This window comes from Erinaceus europaeus, chromosome 12 (genome assembly GCF_950295315.1).
Source record: "Erinaceus europaeus chromosome 12, mEriEur2.1, whole genome shotgun sequence".
In the NCBI taxonomy this organism is placed as follows: Eukaryota; Metazoa; Chordata; class Mammalia; order Eulipotyphla; family Erinaceidae; genus Erinaceus; species Erinaceus europaeus.
Window position 1 is genome coordinate 70,377,310 of NC_080173.1, and position 15,766 is coordinate 70,393,075.

Consider the following 15,766-nt stretch of genomic DNA (forward strand, 5'->3'; position numbering starts at 1 on the left):
GTGATAAAATGCCATTTTTATTAATTTTGACCCTTAAATATGTATCATTTTATAATTCAGTGTGATAAAAATATAAAGCATGCTCAAACTACATATTGAAATACATTTGTTTTGGAAGAAATCACTTGTGAACTATCTCATTAACTATATCTCCAGCCACTAAGCAGATTTTTTTCAAAAAAAATTTTATTTTACTTTATTTTACACCAGAACACTGCTCAGTTCTGGCTTATGGTGGGGCTAGAAATTGAATCTGGGACCTCAGAGCCTCAGGCTTAATCATTATGCTGTCTCCCCAGCCCTGCCACTAAGTAGATTTTTAAAAAAGAATAGCTATTATTTTTTAATCTGGTAAGATAGAGAAAAATTGAGAGCAGAAGAGAGGTAAAGAGGGAGAGTGAGAAAGACATCTTTGGCACTGCTTCAATGCTTGTGAAATTTCCCCCCTACAGGTGGGAACTGGGGGCTTGAACCCAGGTCCTTGAGCATGTTGATGTGCACTCAACAGGGTGCACCCCTGCCCAGTACCCCACTAAATGGATTTTAATATGAGAGAGTGAAAAAAGCATAGAGAGATTTTCATACTTCACACTGAAGCTAACCTTTAAGAAACTACCATTTGGGGAGTCGGGCGGTAGCGCAGTGGGTTAAAGTGCAGATGGTGCAAAGCGTAAGGACCGGTGTAAGGATTCTGGTTCGAGCCCCCGGTTCCCCATCTGCAGGGGAGTCACTTCACAAGGGGTTAAGCAGGTCTGCAGGTGTCTATCTTTCTCTCTCCTCCTCTGTCTTCCCCTCTTCTCTCCATTTCTCTCTGTCCTATCTAACAACGACGACATCATCAGCAACAACAATAATAACTACAATAACAATGAAAAATAACAAGGGCAACAAAAAGGGAAAATAAATAAATATAAAAAATTTATATATATATACTCATTTAAAAAATATAGGGTGGGAGAGAAAGCATAATGGTTATGCAAACAGATTCTCATGCTTGAGGCTTCAAGGTCCCAGATTCAAACGGTACCCCTTCCACGCACCACCATAAACCAGAACTGAGCAGTGCTCTGGTAAAAAGGAAAAAAAGAAAAAAAACCATTTATACCTATTTAAAATAGCTGTTAATATTAAAATGTTCTTCCCATTTTCAATACATGCCTCTATAAAGTATTCTTCATATACTTCAACCAAAATAGCATATTACATAAAATTGAATGCAGAAGCATATATGAGACTTTATTTATTAAGAGAGATATTAGAATATTTGTAGAAATGTAAAATATTGTTACACTGTTACTGACTTTTTTGTCCAAGAAAGTATTGTAAATTTCTATTTAAATTTTTTCCTTTTCTGATAAAAATGTATAATGATATAAACTGTGTTTATTATTATATAGTTGTAATAATATTTTTAAATTTCACTTTTATTATATTTTGATAAATATTACAGATATAGATTACAAACAGAAGCTCTTTATCTGAGTGTGAAGCAGTGCTGAAACCAAAAAGTTTGAAAACTCCTGGCATATTAATACATACTTGTAAATGCTAATTTTCATTATAGGGAATTGATCCATTTTCCTTAGATACTCTTGCAAAACACGGCATAGTAGCTCTTCGCAGAGCAAAGAGAAGAAATATGGAGAGGTAAGCTTGCAATAGCTATGTATCTTAAGCTTAAATTTGTTTATTTACTTTAAAAGAAAAGAGAATAAGAGAAAAAGAGCAGTTTACTGTTCTGTTCTGGCATGTGAAATGCAGGCAATCAAATCTGGAGTCTCATGTTTGTCTTGTATATTTCTTCATAAATTTAACTGAAGTTATCCATGCATATTCCTTTTAGCTTATATTTAAATGTTGCTGAACAATGTAGCAGCATACAAATCCCAATTTTTATCCTTAATTTTAGTAATTTATAGAGCTGCCAAAAATCAAGGCTGTTTACCTTTATTGAAGTATAAGGTCTTGTTCTTCCATATTCTTAGAATAGTTCTATATGTAATACTGTCACAGTGCAGTCTTCTGTGCTAGATACTTTGTTACCTTTAAAAATTACCTGTTGCCTTTAAAAATTAGTCTTAATGTTTTCCATAACCAATGCTGTGGTGACATATATGTAATTTCAGACTCACTCTTGCTTGTGGTGGAATGGCTGTGAATTGTCTTGACGATCTCTGTGTAGATTATTTGGGACATGCTGGTCTTGTACATGAGTACACACTAGTGAGTATTTCTCTGGAAAAGTGGTTATAAAGTGAACTATGGAGCATTCTCTCTCTCTCTCTCTCTCTCACCTTAGAGCTTACATCTTACTCTTTTCTATCCCTGCTTTATTTCAATAAATGCTCATCTTAAAAAATAAAACAATAAAGTGAACCATGAATTTTTTTTAACCTTAAACGGTTTTAGGTTTTCATTTAGAAACCTGAATAATCTACAGGGTTGACATTACATTTATTTTCCTAAAACGTTCAAATTTAACTTATCTGATTTTAAAATTTTATTTTATTTTTATTTTTTATATTTATTTTCCCTTTTGTTGCCCTTGTTTTTCATTGTTGTTGTAGTTGTTGTTGTTATGATGTTGTCGTTGTTGTACAAGACTGAGAGAAATGTAGAGAGGAGGGGAAGACAAAGAGGGGGAGGGGATGACAGAGAGGGGGAGAGAAAGATAGACACCTGCAGACCTGCTTCACCATCTCTGAAGCGACTACCTTACAGGTGGGGAGCCGGGGGCTTGAACTGGGATCCTTACGCCAGTCCTTGAGCTTTGTGCCACGTACGTTTAACTCATTGTGCTACTGCCCGACTCCCAACTTATCTGCTTTTTATATTATTATTATTGTTATTGTTATTATTACCAGCAGAGCTCTGCTTAGCTCTGGCTTATGGTGATGCTGGGAATTGAACCTGGAACCTCCAGTGTCTCAGGTATGAAAGTCTGTTGTCTCTCTAGACAACTTTACTTTTAAGATATATATATATATATATATAATTGTGTTTGCTAAGAAAATTTCACATGAAATAGAATATTATAAACTTGGTCTTCATTTCATAATGATATTCCATATTAAAGTGATTTTTTTTGCCTTCAGAGTTATGACTGGGACTTGGTACCTGCTCTACAGTTCCTGGTGACCATTGTTTTTCTTTCTTCCTTTCTTCCTTCTTCTTCTTCTATTTTTTTTTTTTTGAGGGCAATAGACAGAGAGGGAAATAGAGACAGAGAGAGAAGGAGACACTACAGCACACTTTACTACTTGTGATGCTTCCCTACTGCAGGCACTCTCATGTGGTGACCCTGGGCTTGAACCTCCTAGTGCAGGGTAACATACATTTTACTGGGTGTGCCACTTGCTAGCAACTAAAATTAAATCTTTTCATATTATTCTTTAGGGTGAAGAAAAGTTCACTTTTATTGAGGACTGTGTTAACCCTCGCTCTGTTACTTTGTTGATTAAAGGACCAAATAAGCATACTCTCACACAAATCAAGGATGCTTTAAGGGATGGACTTCGTTCCATCAAAAATGCCATTGAAGATGGTAAATTTTCTTTTCTCTTCTTTTTCTTTTCTAGTATGATATGTATAGTACTTTAAAAGTGTCTGTGGCTTGGCTTGGAAGGTGGCACAGCAGACAAAGTATAGGACAAGTTTGGCCCCCAGCATAGCTTGTGTCATAGTGATGTTCTGATTCTCCCTGTATCCCAGTTTTATATAAGTAAATAAAATAAAAAATATATATTAATGATTACTATTCTGTCATTATATTTTAGAAAATTTGTGACTTAAAGTGTGCAAGTTTTCCTTTTGAAATGTTCTTGATAGTATGAAACATTAAAAACTAACTTCTGCTGTCTTAGAGTTTAAGAAGACAATAGATAGTTATTGTTATAGCAAAGGTATTTGGGAATTTGGTTTACTTTGAAAATCCCATGATTAGGATTTGCTGTATCATACAAAACTTCACCATGATTTATGTCATTTAATGCTATTTATAAATAGCTATTCCTGGGAGTTGGGTTGTAGTGCATGCAGCAGGTTAAGCGCAGGTGGCACAAAGCACAAGGACTGGAGTAAGGATCCCAGTTCGAGCCTCTGGCTCCCCACCTGCAGGGAAGTCACTTCACAGGGTGAAGCAGGTCTGCAGGTATCTATCTTTCTCTCCCCCTCTGTGTCTTCCCCTCCTCTCTCCATTCCTCTCTGTCCTATCCAACAATGACAACAATAAAACAACAAGGGCAATAAAAGGGAATAAATAAATAAATAAATATTTTTTAAAAAGCTGTTTCTTATATACTGACAAGACCAGTTGCTTGTGGTCTCTCTGGTCTAAGATCATAGGTGATTTAATATTTCAAAGAAAAGTTACTCAGCCACAAAGTTGTAGATGCTATCATGATGCCAACCAGGTTTAGTCCTCAGCAACACCATAAGCTAGAGCTAAGTAGCATTCTGATTTTTAAAAGATCAACTACTACTACTACTAATAATAATAAATATGTTTAAAAAAAAGAAAAATGGTAATCTGAGTAGCCCTACAATCTATTAAAGAGACACTAGGGTACAATTTCTCATCTCCCCATGATAAGCGTCTACATACTACTTCTAGCCCCAAATTAGGTCCTTCTCTGCCCTCATGCACTAGGTCACCAATGTCCTCTCCATCCACTTCCATCCCACTCCTGCCCCAGAGTCTTTTGCTTTGGTGTACTTTTTTTTATGTGGCACAGAGGATGAACACAGGGTCTTGCATGTACAAGATATGACTGAGCATCGCTTTTTTACAGGATAGTAGGGGACATAGAGAAAAGAGACACACACACAGAGGAGAGACACCTCAGCACCACACCACTATCCATGGAGTTTTCCTAGTGCAATGCTTGGTGCTCCCATGTAATGCTAGGGCTCAAAACTAGGGTCTCCAACATGGCAAGGTGCATGTTCCTACCAGATGAGCTATTTCCCCAGTGCCACAGATTCTTTTATTTAGCATGTTTTCAAGAACATCCACACTGTTGCATATGTCAGTACTTATAAAGTTTTTATAATTGACTAATATTCTATTAGCTGGGTATACCACACTTTATTGATGAATCAGCTAATGGATATATTTATTATTTCCATTGTCTATTACAACAAGTGTTGCTGTGAACATTAATGTACAAGCTTTATGTGTGGAGTTACATTTTCAACGTACTGTTTTTAATTATGAGAATCACTCAACTCTGGCTATTGGTAATTGCAGGGATTAAAAATAGGATCTCTCACATGCTAGTCCTGTGTGCTCTCTCTCTAGCCAAACTCTCTTGTGCATATTCCTAAGAGTTGATTTGTTGGATTATATATTAATTCTGTATTTAACTTGTTCAGGAATTGTCTATTTTTCAAATGTTTCCATCAGTGACATATGACATGCGTAAGGTTTTTAAATTCTCTACATATGTGCCCATGATAAAGCTCACCTTATTATACTTTAAATAGCTATAGAATTTGTGGTGATTGTACTGTTTTAATTTCTGACACTGGTTATCTTTATTTCATTGGTTTTCCTATTTGATTTGGGCTTGCACTAGGTTTCATTTACTCTTTGGTTTCTTAACGTAGAAGTTGAAATCCTTGATTTAAAACTTTTCTCCTTATCTGGTTAGTTAAGTGAATTTAAGCATTTTCATAAATAGCGTTCCACAGATTTTGACTTGTGTTTTCACAGAAGAATGAGATCCAGGGTGTTTTCAAAACTACTGGTTTTATGTTTTGCTTTTTGACCCTGAGGCTCAAATCCAGAGACTTACACATTCAAAGGATGCTCTCTAGCACTGAGCTACATCACTGGTCTATATATTTACTCTTTACATTTTTTTAAAAACTATAAATATTTTTCTGTGTGCATTCAATATTTGCAAGGAACTTTTAAAAAGTATGTGGAAAGTGAGGTAATTAGTGTGTAGATAACTCTTTTCTATTTCTTTTTTTACATTAAAAATTTTTTTTAAATATTTATTTTATTTATTTATTCCCTTTTGTTGCCCTTGTTGTTTTATTGTTGTTGTTGTTGGATAGGACAGAGAGAAATGGAGAGAGGAGGGGAAAACAGAGAGGAGGAGAGAAAGATAGATACCTGCAGACCTGCTTCACCGCCTGTGAAGCGACTCCCCTGCAGGTGGGGAGCCGGGGTTCGAACTGGGATCCTTCTGCCGGTCCTTGTGCTTTGCGTCACCTGCGCTTAACCCGCTGCGCTACAGCCCGACTCCCAAGATAACTCTTTTAAGCAGTTATAAGCAGATAAGGTGAGTCATAATTGATGATCCATTTGGGAATTAAAGGAGAGATTTTTCTCTGTGTATTTTTATAACTTTATAAAATATGTTTTAGTTCATGTGAGAGAATTTCACATGAAAGAGAGGCAGAAAGAGAGAAGTCAGAGCACCACTCTAGTACATTGGCAGTGGGGATGGAGCCAGGAGCCTTAAGCATGCAAGTTTTGCATTCTGCCAGCTGAACTATTTCTGTAGCTGTTGAATATGTTTTGAAAATTGTTGAGGGGTTGGGACTGTAGCTCAGTGTTAGAGTGCATGTTTCACATATGTAAAGCCCTGAGTTTGATCCATGACACAAAAAATAACATGGTTGATTCCAAAGCAAGTTTACTGATTCAGAAGAATCATAAACTTTATAAAACCATGTTAGCTATTATTATATAGTTATGTAGATACAAAAGTCATATCCTCATGTGAAATCTGATGTATTTAACTTAGTAAGTTTGGGAGCCAGGTGGTAGCACACTGGGTTGAGTGCCCATGTTACAGTGAGCAAGGATCCTGTTTCAAGCCTCCATCCCCCACCTGTTGGGTAGGAAGCTTCACAAGTGATGAAGCAGTGCTGCAGATGTTTCCTTTCGCTCTCTCCCTACCTCCTCCTTCCTTCTCAATTTCTGTCTCCATAAAAAAATAAAACAAGCAAACAAAAGAAATTAACCAGTGAGTTTGCCTTAGGCATTGATGGAGAACTTCCTTCCTGTAAAATCATTTGGTCAGGCCCTACCAAGGCAGCTACAGATAGGAACTCAAAGTTCAGTATATCTATTTTTGTTTTTCTATAGCAACATTAAGTGCTAATTTTTGATGATTATTTTGTATGGTGCACAAATGATGTTATAAACATCCAAATGACCCTTGGTAGAAAAAAGGTTCCCCACTTTAGCATTAGATTAGTAAGAATAACTACCTACATTTTTCCTTAGGTAGTAGTTTGAGTTCACCTTCAGTACAGAAAACAGAACACTTCATTGAGTCTCATGGATTCCATACCAAAAAATGGATCAAGTACCTTAGCCTAAAAAAAAAAAAACCAAAAAAACCCCCCAAAACTTCCTCAAATCAGATGTTACAATTAGTATCCACAACTATAAATTATAAACAATTTCTTTAAAAATTTTTTGTATATTTGTTTATTTTCCCTTTTGTTGCCCTTGTTTTTTATTGTTATTATAGTTATTATTGTTGTTGTTATTGATGTTGTCGTTGTTAGATACGTCAGAGAAATGGAGAGAGAAGGGGAAGACAGAAGGGGAGAGAAAGATAGCCACCTGCACTGCCTGTGAAATGACTCCCCTGCAGGTGGGGAGCCGGGGCTCGAATTGGGCACCACATGCACTTAACCCGCAGCTCTACCGCCCAACTCTCTATATAAATAGTTTCTGTTTAAATGTAGTCATAGAGGATTAACATGAAAGTAGAAGAAATATCTACTCTTATTTGCTTGAGGATAAATGAAACTATAGTCAGTTTCTGTACCATGCTTAATTCTTTAATGGTGTATAATTTCAGGATATTTCATAAGATATCTGAGTAATTGCTGAGACCTACAACTTATTTTATTTCTCTATATATTTAAATGCATTTTTTGGGGCCAGGAAAATGCTCACTTTCCTATGCTTAAGGACCACATGAGAATAGAATGCAGAAGGGAACCTTCATGATCAGTCTTCTTCTTCTTCTAGCATTTGCCCTTCTTCCATAGCCAGTCAACAGCGTCAGGTTGAGCCTGATGTAAAGTTTCAAAACCTCCTTTGAATCATGATCAGTGAAACGGTGTATAATGTTTTTCCTCTTTCTCTGTCTTGCTTTCCTTGTCTTTTTTTAACTTTATTTTATTTTAAAATTTATTTATTTATTCCCTTTTGTTGCCCTTGTTGTATTTATTATGGTTGTAGTTATTGATGTTGTTGTTGTTGGATAGGACAGAGAAAAATGGAGAGAGGAGGGGAAGACAGAGAGGGGGAGAGAAAGATAGACACACCTACAGACCTGCTTCACTGCTTGTGAAGCGACTCCCCTGCAGGTGGGGAGCCGGGTACTCGAACTGGGATCCTTATGCTGGTCCTTGTGCTTTGCGCCACCTGTGCTTAACCCGCTGCACTACCACCCGCCTCCCCCTTCTTTGTCTTTCTTTCACCCTCTATTTGGGAAAATGTAAAGTAAAAAAAAAAAAGTCCGGTTCGAGCCCCGACTCCCCACCTGCAGGAGAGTTGCTTCACAAGCGGTGAAGCAGGTCTGCAGGTGTCTATCTTTCTCTCTCCCTCTCTGTCTTCCCCTCCTCTCTCCATTTCTCTCTGTCCTATCCGACAACAATGACAGCAAGTTGATAACTACAACAATAAAACAACAAGGGCAACAAAAGGGAATAAATAAATAAATTAAAAAAAAAAGTCCGTTAGGAGTGATGGAATTGTGTATGCATTACATACCTGCATAACTAGTTTCTTTTATCTCTTAATTTTTCTTTTATGGATTGTTTTGTTTATCTTTTTCTCCCCTTAATAGGTTGTGTGGTTCCAGGAGCAGGTGCAGTTGAAGTGGCAATGGCTGAAGCCCTTGTTACATACAAACACAGTATAAAAGGAAGAGCTCGTCTTGGAGTCCAAGCTTTTGCTGATGCTTTACTCATTATCCCTAAGGTGCTGCTATCTTAATGGCCAAATTGGTTAGGTACTAGGTGTTAAATAAATAGTGTCCATATTATTTACTCACCTCTCCCACATTTTTTTTCTTTTCTGGGGAGATTAATGGTTTACAGTTGACAGAAAAATACAGTAATTGATACATGTATTACATTTCTCAGTTTTATATAACACTCTAACCCCACACTCCCACCCCCACAATTTTAACTGAGATATTTGACAACTAAATCAGGTAACCTTTTGGGATAACAGCTCAAAATTCCTGTAGGATTTTCATAAATAGCCATACTACCTCTGTGTTCCCTTTTCTGAGCTCTAAAAGTTGAAATAACTCCAAAAATTTCCTTTAAGTATGATTCATGATTAACTTACTGTAATGAAAAGTTTAGAACTTAAAGTTTAATCTGATTTTAGGGCGGATCTTTGTCAATGGTATCCAGAGTAATCACTTTGAATTGGGGAAAGTGAGAATCTCAGTCTTTTTAAGAGTCTCGTGCTCTACCGACTGAGTTAGCAGGGCATTTCTCAGTCTTTTAAATGCTCCCAAATGCTAGCATGCTTTTGTCATTGTCGTCATAATTTCCTAGAAAAAAAATTCTTCCCATGTTTCTATAGTAGAACAGAGAACTACTGTTTTTTCTCCTTTGCCTTGTTTTGATTATAAAGCACTAGAAACACAGCTGAACTATTTCAAATTGCTATTGCTAAGAGTTAAAATATTAGTAATAGGAATTAGAGAGATGCTCACCAGGTAGGTTGTTTGCTTTGCCCCATGTGTGAGACCCAGGTTTAGACAGTGGCACCACATGGGAGGTAGAAGCTTCAGTGCTTTGGAGTGTGTTCTTCTCTCTCTCTGTCTATCTGAATTAATGAATGAATGAAAAAGCAGTCCAGAGTGTTGAAATTGCAAATGTGAAGTTCCAGCTCCACAAAATAAGACAGAACCCCTTAAAAAAACCAAATTATTAGCAATGTTAACAAAGTCTCATTGGCAGTTACTTTAAAAATTACTTAAAGCAGCCAGGGAAGTGGTGCAGTGGATAAGATACTGGACTGTCAAGCCTGAGGTCCTAATTTTATCCCTGCCGTCACATATGTCAGAGTGATACCATGGCTCCCCCTCTTCCTACAAATGAATAAATAAATCTTTATAAAAGTATAATTTATAATGTATTTGTGAATCAGATCTCTGTTTCTTAGAGAAGCAAAGTCATTATTTAATGATCCTGTAGTTGATATAAGTTGGTAACTCTAGTATACACTGGTGATATTTTTTTCCTTAGCTGTTGGTTTGGAAACACTTAGAATTACACCTGGTTTAAAGTATAGGAATCTTTGTTCTTGTTTCTATAGGCCATGACTCTTATCATTTTAATAATACAGAAATGCTACAATTTTGCAGGTTCCTTTTGGCAGATGCCCTAGTAGCCTCAGAATTTAGTGTGATATACTTAGGGAAACTTTATTAAATATTAAAACTACTAAATACAAAAAAAAATAACTTAGACTAGAATGGAAATCTTCAAAAGGAGGTGCTTAGTATGTATGTTTTTAGTCAAGACTAAAAATCATATGTTTTCAGTTATCTTAGAACCTTGTTTCTTACATTTCATATTAAAATGTACATATGAAGATAATCTACACATATATTTACTATTCTTTTTATTTCTAAAGGTTCTTGCCCAGAATTCTGGTTTTGACTTGCAAGAAACACTAGTAAAAGTACAGACTGAGCATTCAGAATCAAAACAACCTGTTGGCATAGATTTGAATACAGGTAAGACAGTAAAGAAAAATTTGCTGCACATTAAAGGAAAAGTGACCTAGAATTTATAGTAAGGGTGTGGATATGTGGGTAACTTTAATATTTAAGTTTTGGATGACTGCAGCTTATTTTTGCACTTTTTTTTTTTTTAAAAAAAAACTAGGGCATTGCTCTGTTATAGCTTGTGGTGGTACCAGAAATTGGTCCTGGGAACCTCAGACATGAAAATTTGCTGTGTAACCACTGTGCTACTCTCGGGTCCTCTTTTTGCACTTCTTAAAGTGAAATATTTGTTTATTTAAGAAATAGTTATTGAGTGATTTTCATTTGATTTTTGGGATCTACACAGAGCACAGAACAAGATAGATACAAATTTCTGCCCTTATGAGCTCATATTGTAGCAGGAAAGAATGAGCAGTAATAGTAGTCCTAATAAATTACTTCAGGAGTTTTATTTATTTATTTATTTTAATTAAAAAAAAATTCTTTATTGGGGAATTAATGTTTTACATTCAACAGTAAATAGTTTGTACATGCATAATATTTCCCAGTTTTCCACATAACAATACAACCCCCACTAGGTCCTCTGTCATCCTTTTTGGACCTGTATTTTTCTCCCCACCCACCCCAGAGTCTTTTACTTTGGTGCAATACACCAATTACAGTTCAGGTTGTACTTGTGTTTTCTCTTCTGATCTTGTTTTCACCTTCTGCCTGAGATTGAGATCATCCCATAATTATATTTCTGTTTCTGACTTATTTCACTTACCATGATTTTTTTCAAGCTCCATCCAAGGAGTTTTATTTTTTATTTATTTTAGTTTTTATTTATTTTAGTTTTTATTTATTATTGAGAGAGAGAGGAATAGCCATAGAAGAAGAACCTGGCATCACTCTGGTACATGCACTGCTAGGGATTAAACTCAGGACCTGATGCTTGAGAGCTTAGCACTTGACCTATTCTACCTCCTGGACCACTTATTTAGGATTTTTTTTCAAAGTAAAAAAAGAACAGTATGAGGTGAAGACGGGGATCTGGTTAGGCTTTATTGAGAATATTTCTGCTGAAAAAGTTAAAAGGAAAGGAGAAAGGTAGGTAGATAACTGTCCTAGGCAGAGGGAACAGCTAGTTTTTTTTTTTTGTTTGTTTGTTTTTGTTTTTCTTGAGGAAGGAGATGAGAGAAGTAGCAGATTCAGAGGCATGAGAACTGCTAAGGACAGTCACTTGTGTGTAGTGAAATAGGTAGGAATACTTTTGAGCAAGGTATGAAATGGTCCAAGTGTGTATAGAAGGATGATTCTGATTTCTCTGTGGAGAGTAGTGCTTTGACCAAACGAAAGGTTGGAATTGCCACAAACTGCATTGGGGGAAGACAGTGGCTAAGTTGTGACAGTGGTTGAACAGTGGTCAAGTTTTGGCCAAATCAAGGATGAAGTGTCTGATGTTTGAGTGAAATAGACAATTGAATGTTTAAGTTTAGAGCTCTAGAAAGAGGTCTGGGTTGTAGTGTGGCTGTTGTTGGTGCACCTGGTTAAGTGTGCACATAACACACAAAAGGATCTGGGTTCAAGTTCCCAGTCTCCAACTATGGGGAGGGGGGAGGGTAGAAACTTCACCGTTTTCAGCCGATCTTGGATGGACCTTGAAGAATTCATGTTAAGTGAAATAAGTCAGAATCAGAAGGATGAATATGAGATGATCTGACTCTCAGGCAGAAGTTGAAAAACAAGATCAGAAAAGAAAACACAAGTAGAACCTGAACTGGAATTAGCATATTACACAAAGTAAAAGACTCTGGGGTAGGTGGGTGGGGAGAATACAGGCCCAAGAAGGATGACAGAGGACCTAGTGGGGGTTGTATTGTTATATGGGAAACTGAGAAATGTTATGCATGTACAAACTATTGTATTTACTATTGAATGTAAAACATTAATTCCCCAATAAATAAATAAAAAGAAATAAAGAAAGGAAGGAAGGAAGGAAGAAAGGGAGGAAGGAAGAAAGAAAGAAGTTAAAAAGACCATTGGGGCAGTGGATTCATCATGTATCAGTGATAACCCTGTGGTATAGTGGCTAGAAGGTGGCACAGTGGATAAAGCACTGAACCTAGGAGCTTGAGGTCCTGAGTTCGATCCTCAGCATTATATATGCCAGAATGATGCTGTGGTTCTCTCTCTTATTCATAACTAAATACACAAATACATAAATCTTTACATAAAAGTTATGGAGGGACCAGGTGGTGGTACACCTGGTTGAATATACACATTACCAGACACAAGGACCTGGGATTGAGCCCCTGCTCCCTACCTGCATGGGGGAAGCTTCACAAGTGGTAAAGCAAGTTTGCAGGTATACATCTTTTTCTTTCCATCTCTATCTCCCTTCCCCTTCTCAATTTCTCTCTATTCTATTAATGTAGAAAAAAAAAAAGAAGGAACAAATGGTTATAGGGAGTGGTGGATTAGTAGTCCTGGCACTGAGCTCCAGCGATAACCTTGATAGGAATAATAAAAAAAGTCTTGGGGCCAAGTGTGGTCTACCTGGTAGAGTGCACACATTTCCATTTTGCAAAGACTCAGGTTCAGAGGCCCTGGTCCCCACCTACAGGTGAAGCAGCACTGCAGGTGTCTTTCTCTCTGCCTCTCTGTCTCTACTTTCCCTCTCAGTTTCTCTCCATTTTTATCAAAATGAAAAAAAAAAGTCCTGATATACACAAATGGTTTTATAGTAGTTTTTCACTTTGCAGGTGAGCCAATGGTAGCAGCAGATGCAGGAGTTTGGGATAATTATTGTGTTAAAAAACAACTTCTTCATTCTTGGTAAGTTTTTTTAAACTTAAATGGTTATTTTAAAATATTTATTTATTAATGAGATAAAGAGATAGATAGATAAATAGATAGATAGATAGATAGATAGGTTGAACTAGATCATCAGTCTGGCACATGTGATGCCAGGGATTGGATTTGCACTGTACTACTTCCCAGGCAGATCTCTCTCTCTTTTTCTTTTATATTAATCTACTAATTAGAGAGAAAGAGAGAGAGAGAGACAGAGACAGAGAGAGAGAGAGAGAACACCAAACACCAAAGCATCACATCACTCTGGCACATATGATGTTGGGGATTAAACTCAGGATTTCATGCTTGAAAGTTCAGTGCTTTTTCTACTACACCACCTTCTGGGCCAGCATTCTAAGTAGGATTTATTAATAAAAAAAGAAATACTTTTAGGCACATAGTTATTAGCATTAAGCATTTTCTACTGTTTTTGCCATCTAACAGTGGAAAAATGACTAAGTCTATAAAAAGACATATTAAGTTACTGTAACTACCATCTTTCAATAAATCCCTGTTACATTTTAGTTCTCTCAGTGTAAATTACTGGAAATGTTAATCTTGGTGAAGATTGGTGGCACACCTGGTTAAGTGCACATATTACAGTGCATATTACAAGGACATGGGTTCAAGCTGTCAGTCCCCACCTGCAGGGGGAAAGCTTTGTGAATGTGAAGCAGTGTTGCAGGTTGTCTCTCTCTCTCTCTTTCTCTCACTATCACCCCCTTCCCTCTCGAATTCTGGCTCTACCTATCAAATAAATAAAGATAATACAAAAAATAAAAAAGAAATGTTAATCTTACTGATTACTTGATTTTTTATTTATCATCATCATTTAAAAAATTTTAAGAATTATCTTTATTTATTTATTGGATAAAGACAGCCAGAAATAGAGAGGGAAGAGAGGGAATAGAGAGGAAGAGAGACAGAGAAACACCTGAAGCACTGCTTCACCACTTGTGAAGCTTTCCCCCTGAAGGTGGGGACTGGGGACTTGAACCTGAGTCCTTATGCATTGTAATATGTGCACTCAACCAGGTGGGTCACCACCCAGCCCCCATTATTTTTTAATATCAGAGCACTGCTCAGGTCTGATTTATAGTGTGGATGATTGCACCTTGGTGTAGGAGCCTTGGGTGTGAAAGTCTCTTTGTATAACCATTATGCTATTTTCCCCTGCCCCTTACTGTTTACTTGAGAAACAAAGAAAAGAAGGAACTTTACTGAAATGTTACCACCACATACTTAGGAAAATAATCAAATAGTTTGCTAAAATGAGCTCAGTTTTGCTGGAATGTAAAATGAGGCTTCATTTTTTTCAGCAAAGGCGTTGATATTATAATATAAGGAATTTTATTTTTATTTATAATAGCTTTGTGTTGTAAATCATCATTAGAGAACAAAGTACCTTTTTTAGCCTAAAGATTGTCAGGGGGTGGGATATAAAGTGTGGTTTGGTAGGCTTTACTTACTCTGTCATCTTTTTTCTCAGCACAGTGATTGCCAGCAACATTCTCCTGGTTGATGAAATTATGCGAGCTGGTATGTCTTCTCTCAGAGGGTGATTGAATTCAAAATAAACTCTTCTGAAAACTGAGATATAGCACATCTCACATTCAGCTACCATTATATAGCTTGAGCCATTCTTAATTTTTACAAAATAAATGTAGTTCAAATTTATTGATTTTAGTAGTCTCCATATTTCACCAAGGTGTATAGTAAATACAAATATTTCCACAGTAAAGAAAAAATAATGAAAATATTTTCCCCTAGGAATTGTAACACCATGTCCTTTACTGTATGGGTGATTTTATGGAGTAACAACAACAACAACAACAACAAAATGACACATTTGTGTTTTCATCCCCAACTTGTGGCAGAAGAGTTTCTATAAAAATCTTTGTGGGTCACAGGATAGCTCACCCATTAGGGCTTGTGCCTTACAATATGCATGACCTTGGGTTACACAGTAGAAGTGTGACACCAGGGGGAGCTCCTATGCTGTAGTATCTCTCCTTCTGTGACATAAAAAGAGGATGAAAAAGTTGGCTGGGGAGTGGTGAAATGCACATGCATGAGTCCCTAGTGGTACATCAATCAATCAACCATTGTTTGGCTTGAGAGGTGATCACAGTGGTTTATATAACAGATTTTCAAGTCTGAGACTCTGAGGTCTCAGGTTTCAATATCTGGCAGTACCGTAA

The 15,766-nt window shown here is 36.7% G+C and overlaps 1 protein-coding gene across 1 annotated transcript in view; it reads left to right on the top strand.

Annotated features, from left to right (window-relative positions):
• Window positions 1–15,242, top strand: part of CCT6B (chaperonin containing TCP1 subunit 6B) — a 44,224-nt gene extending 28,982 nt beyond the window's left edge. The window contains exons 6-12 of the mRNA XM_060204895.1: window positions 1,565–1,647; window positions 2,127–2,223; window positions 3,397–3,544; window positions 8,826–8,959; window positions 10,637–10,739; window positions 13,475–13,547; window positions 15,055–15,242. Coding sequence (XP_060060878.1) covers window positions 1,565–1,647; window positions 2,127–2,223; window positions 3,397–3,544; window positions 8,826–8,959; window positions 10,637–10,739; window positions 13,475–13,547; window positions 15,055–15,127 — 711 coding nt within the window. The 3' untranslated portion in view covers window positions 15,128–15,242. The remainder of the gene's footprint in view (window positions 1–1,564; window positions 1,648–2,126; window positions 2,224–3,396; window positions 3,545–8,825; window positions 8,960–10,636; window positions 10,740–13,474; window positions 13,548–15,054) is intronic.
• The last annotated feature ends 524 nt before the right edge of the window (window positions 15,243–15,766 follow it).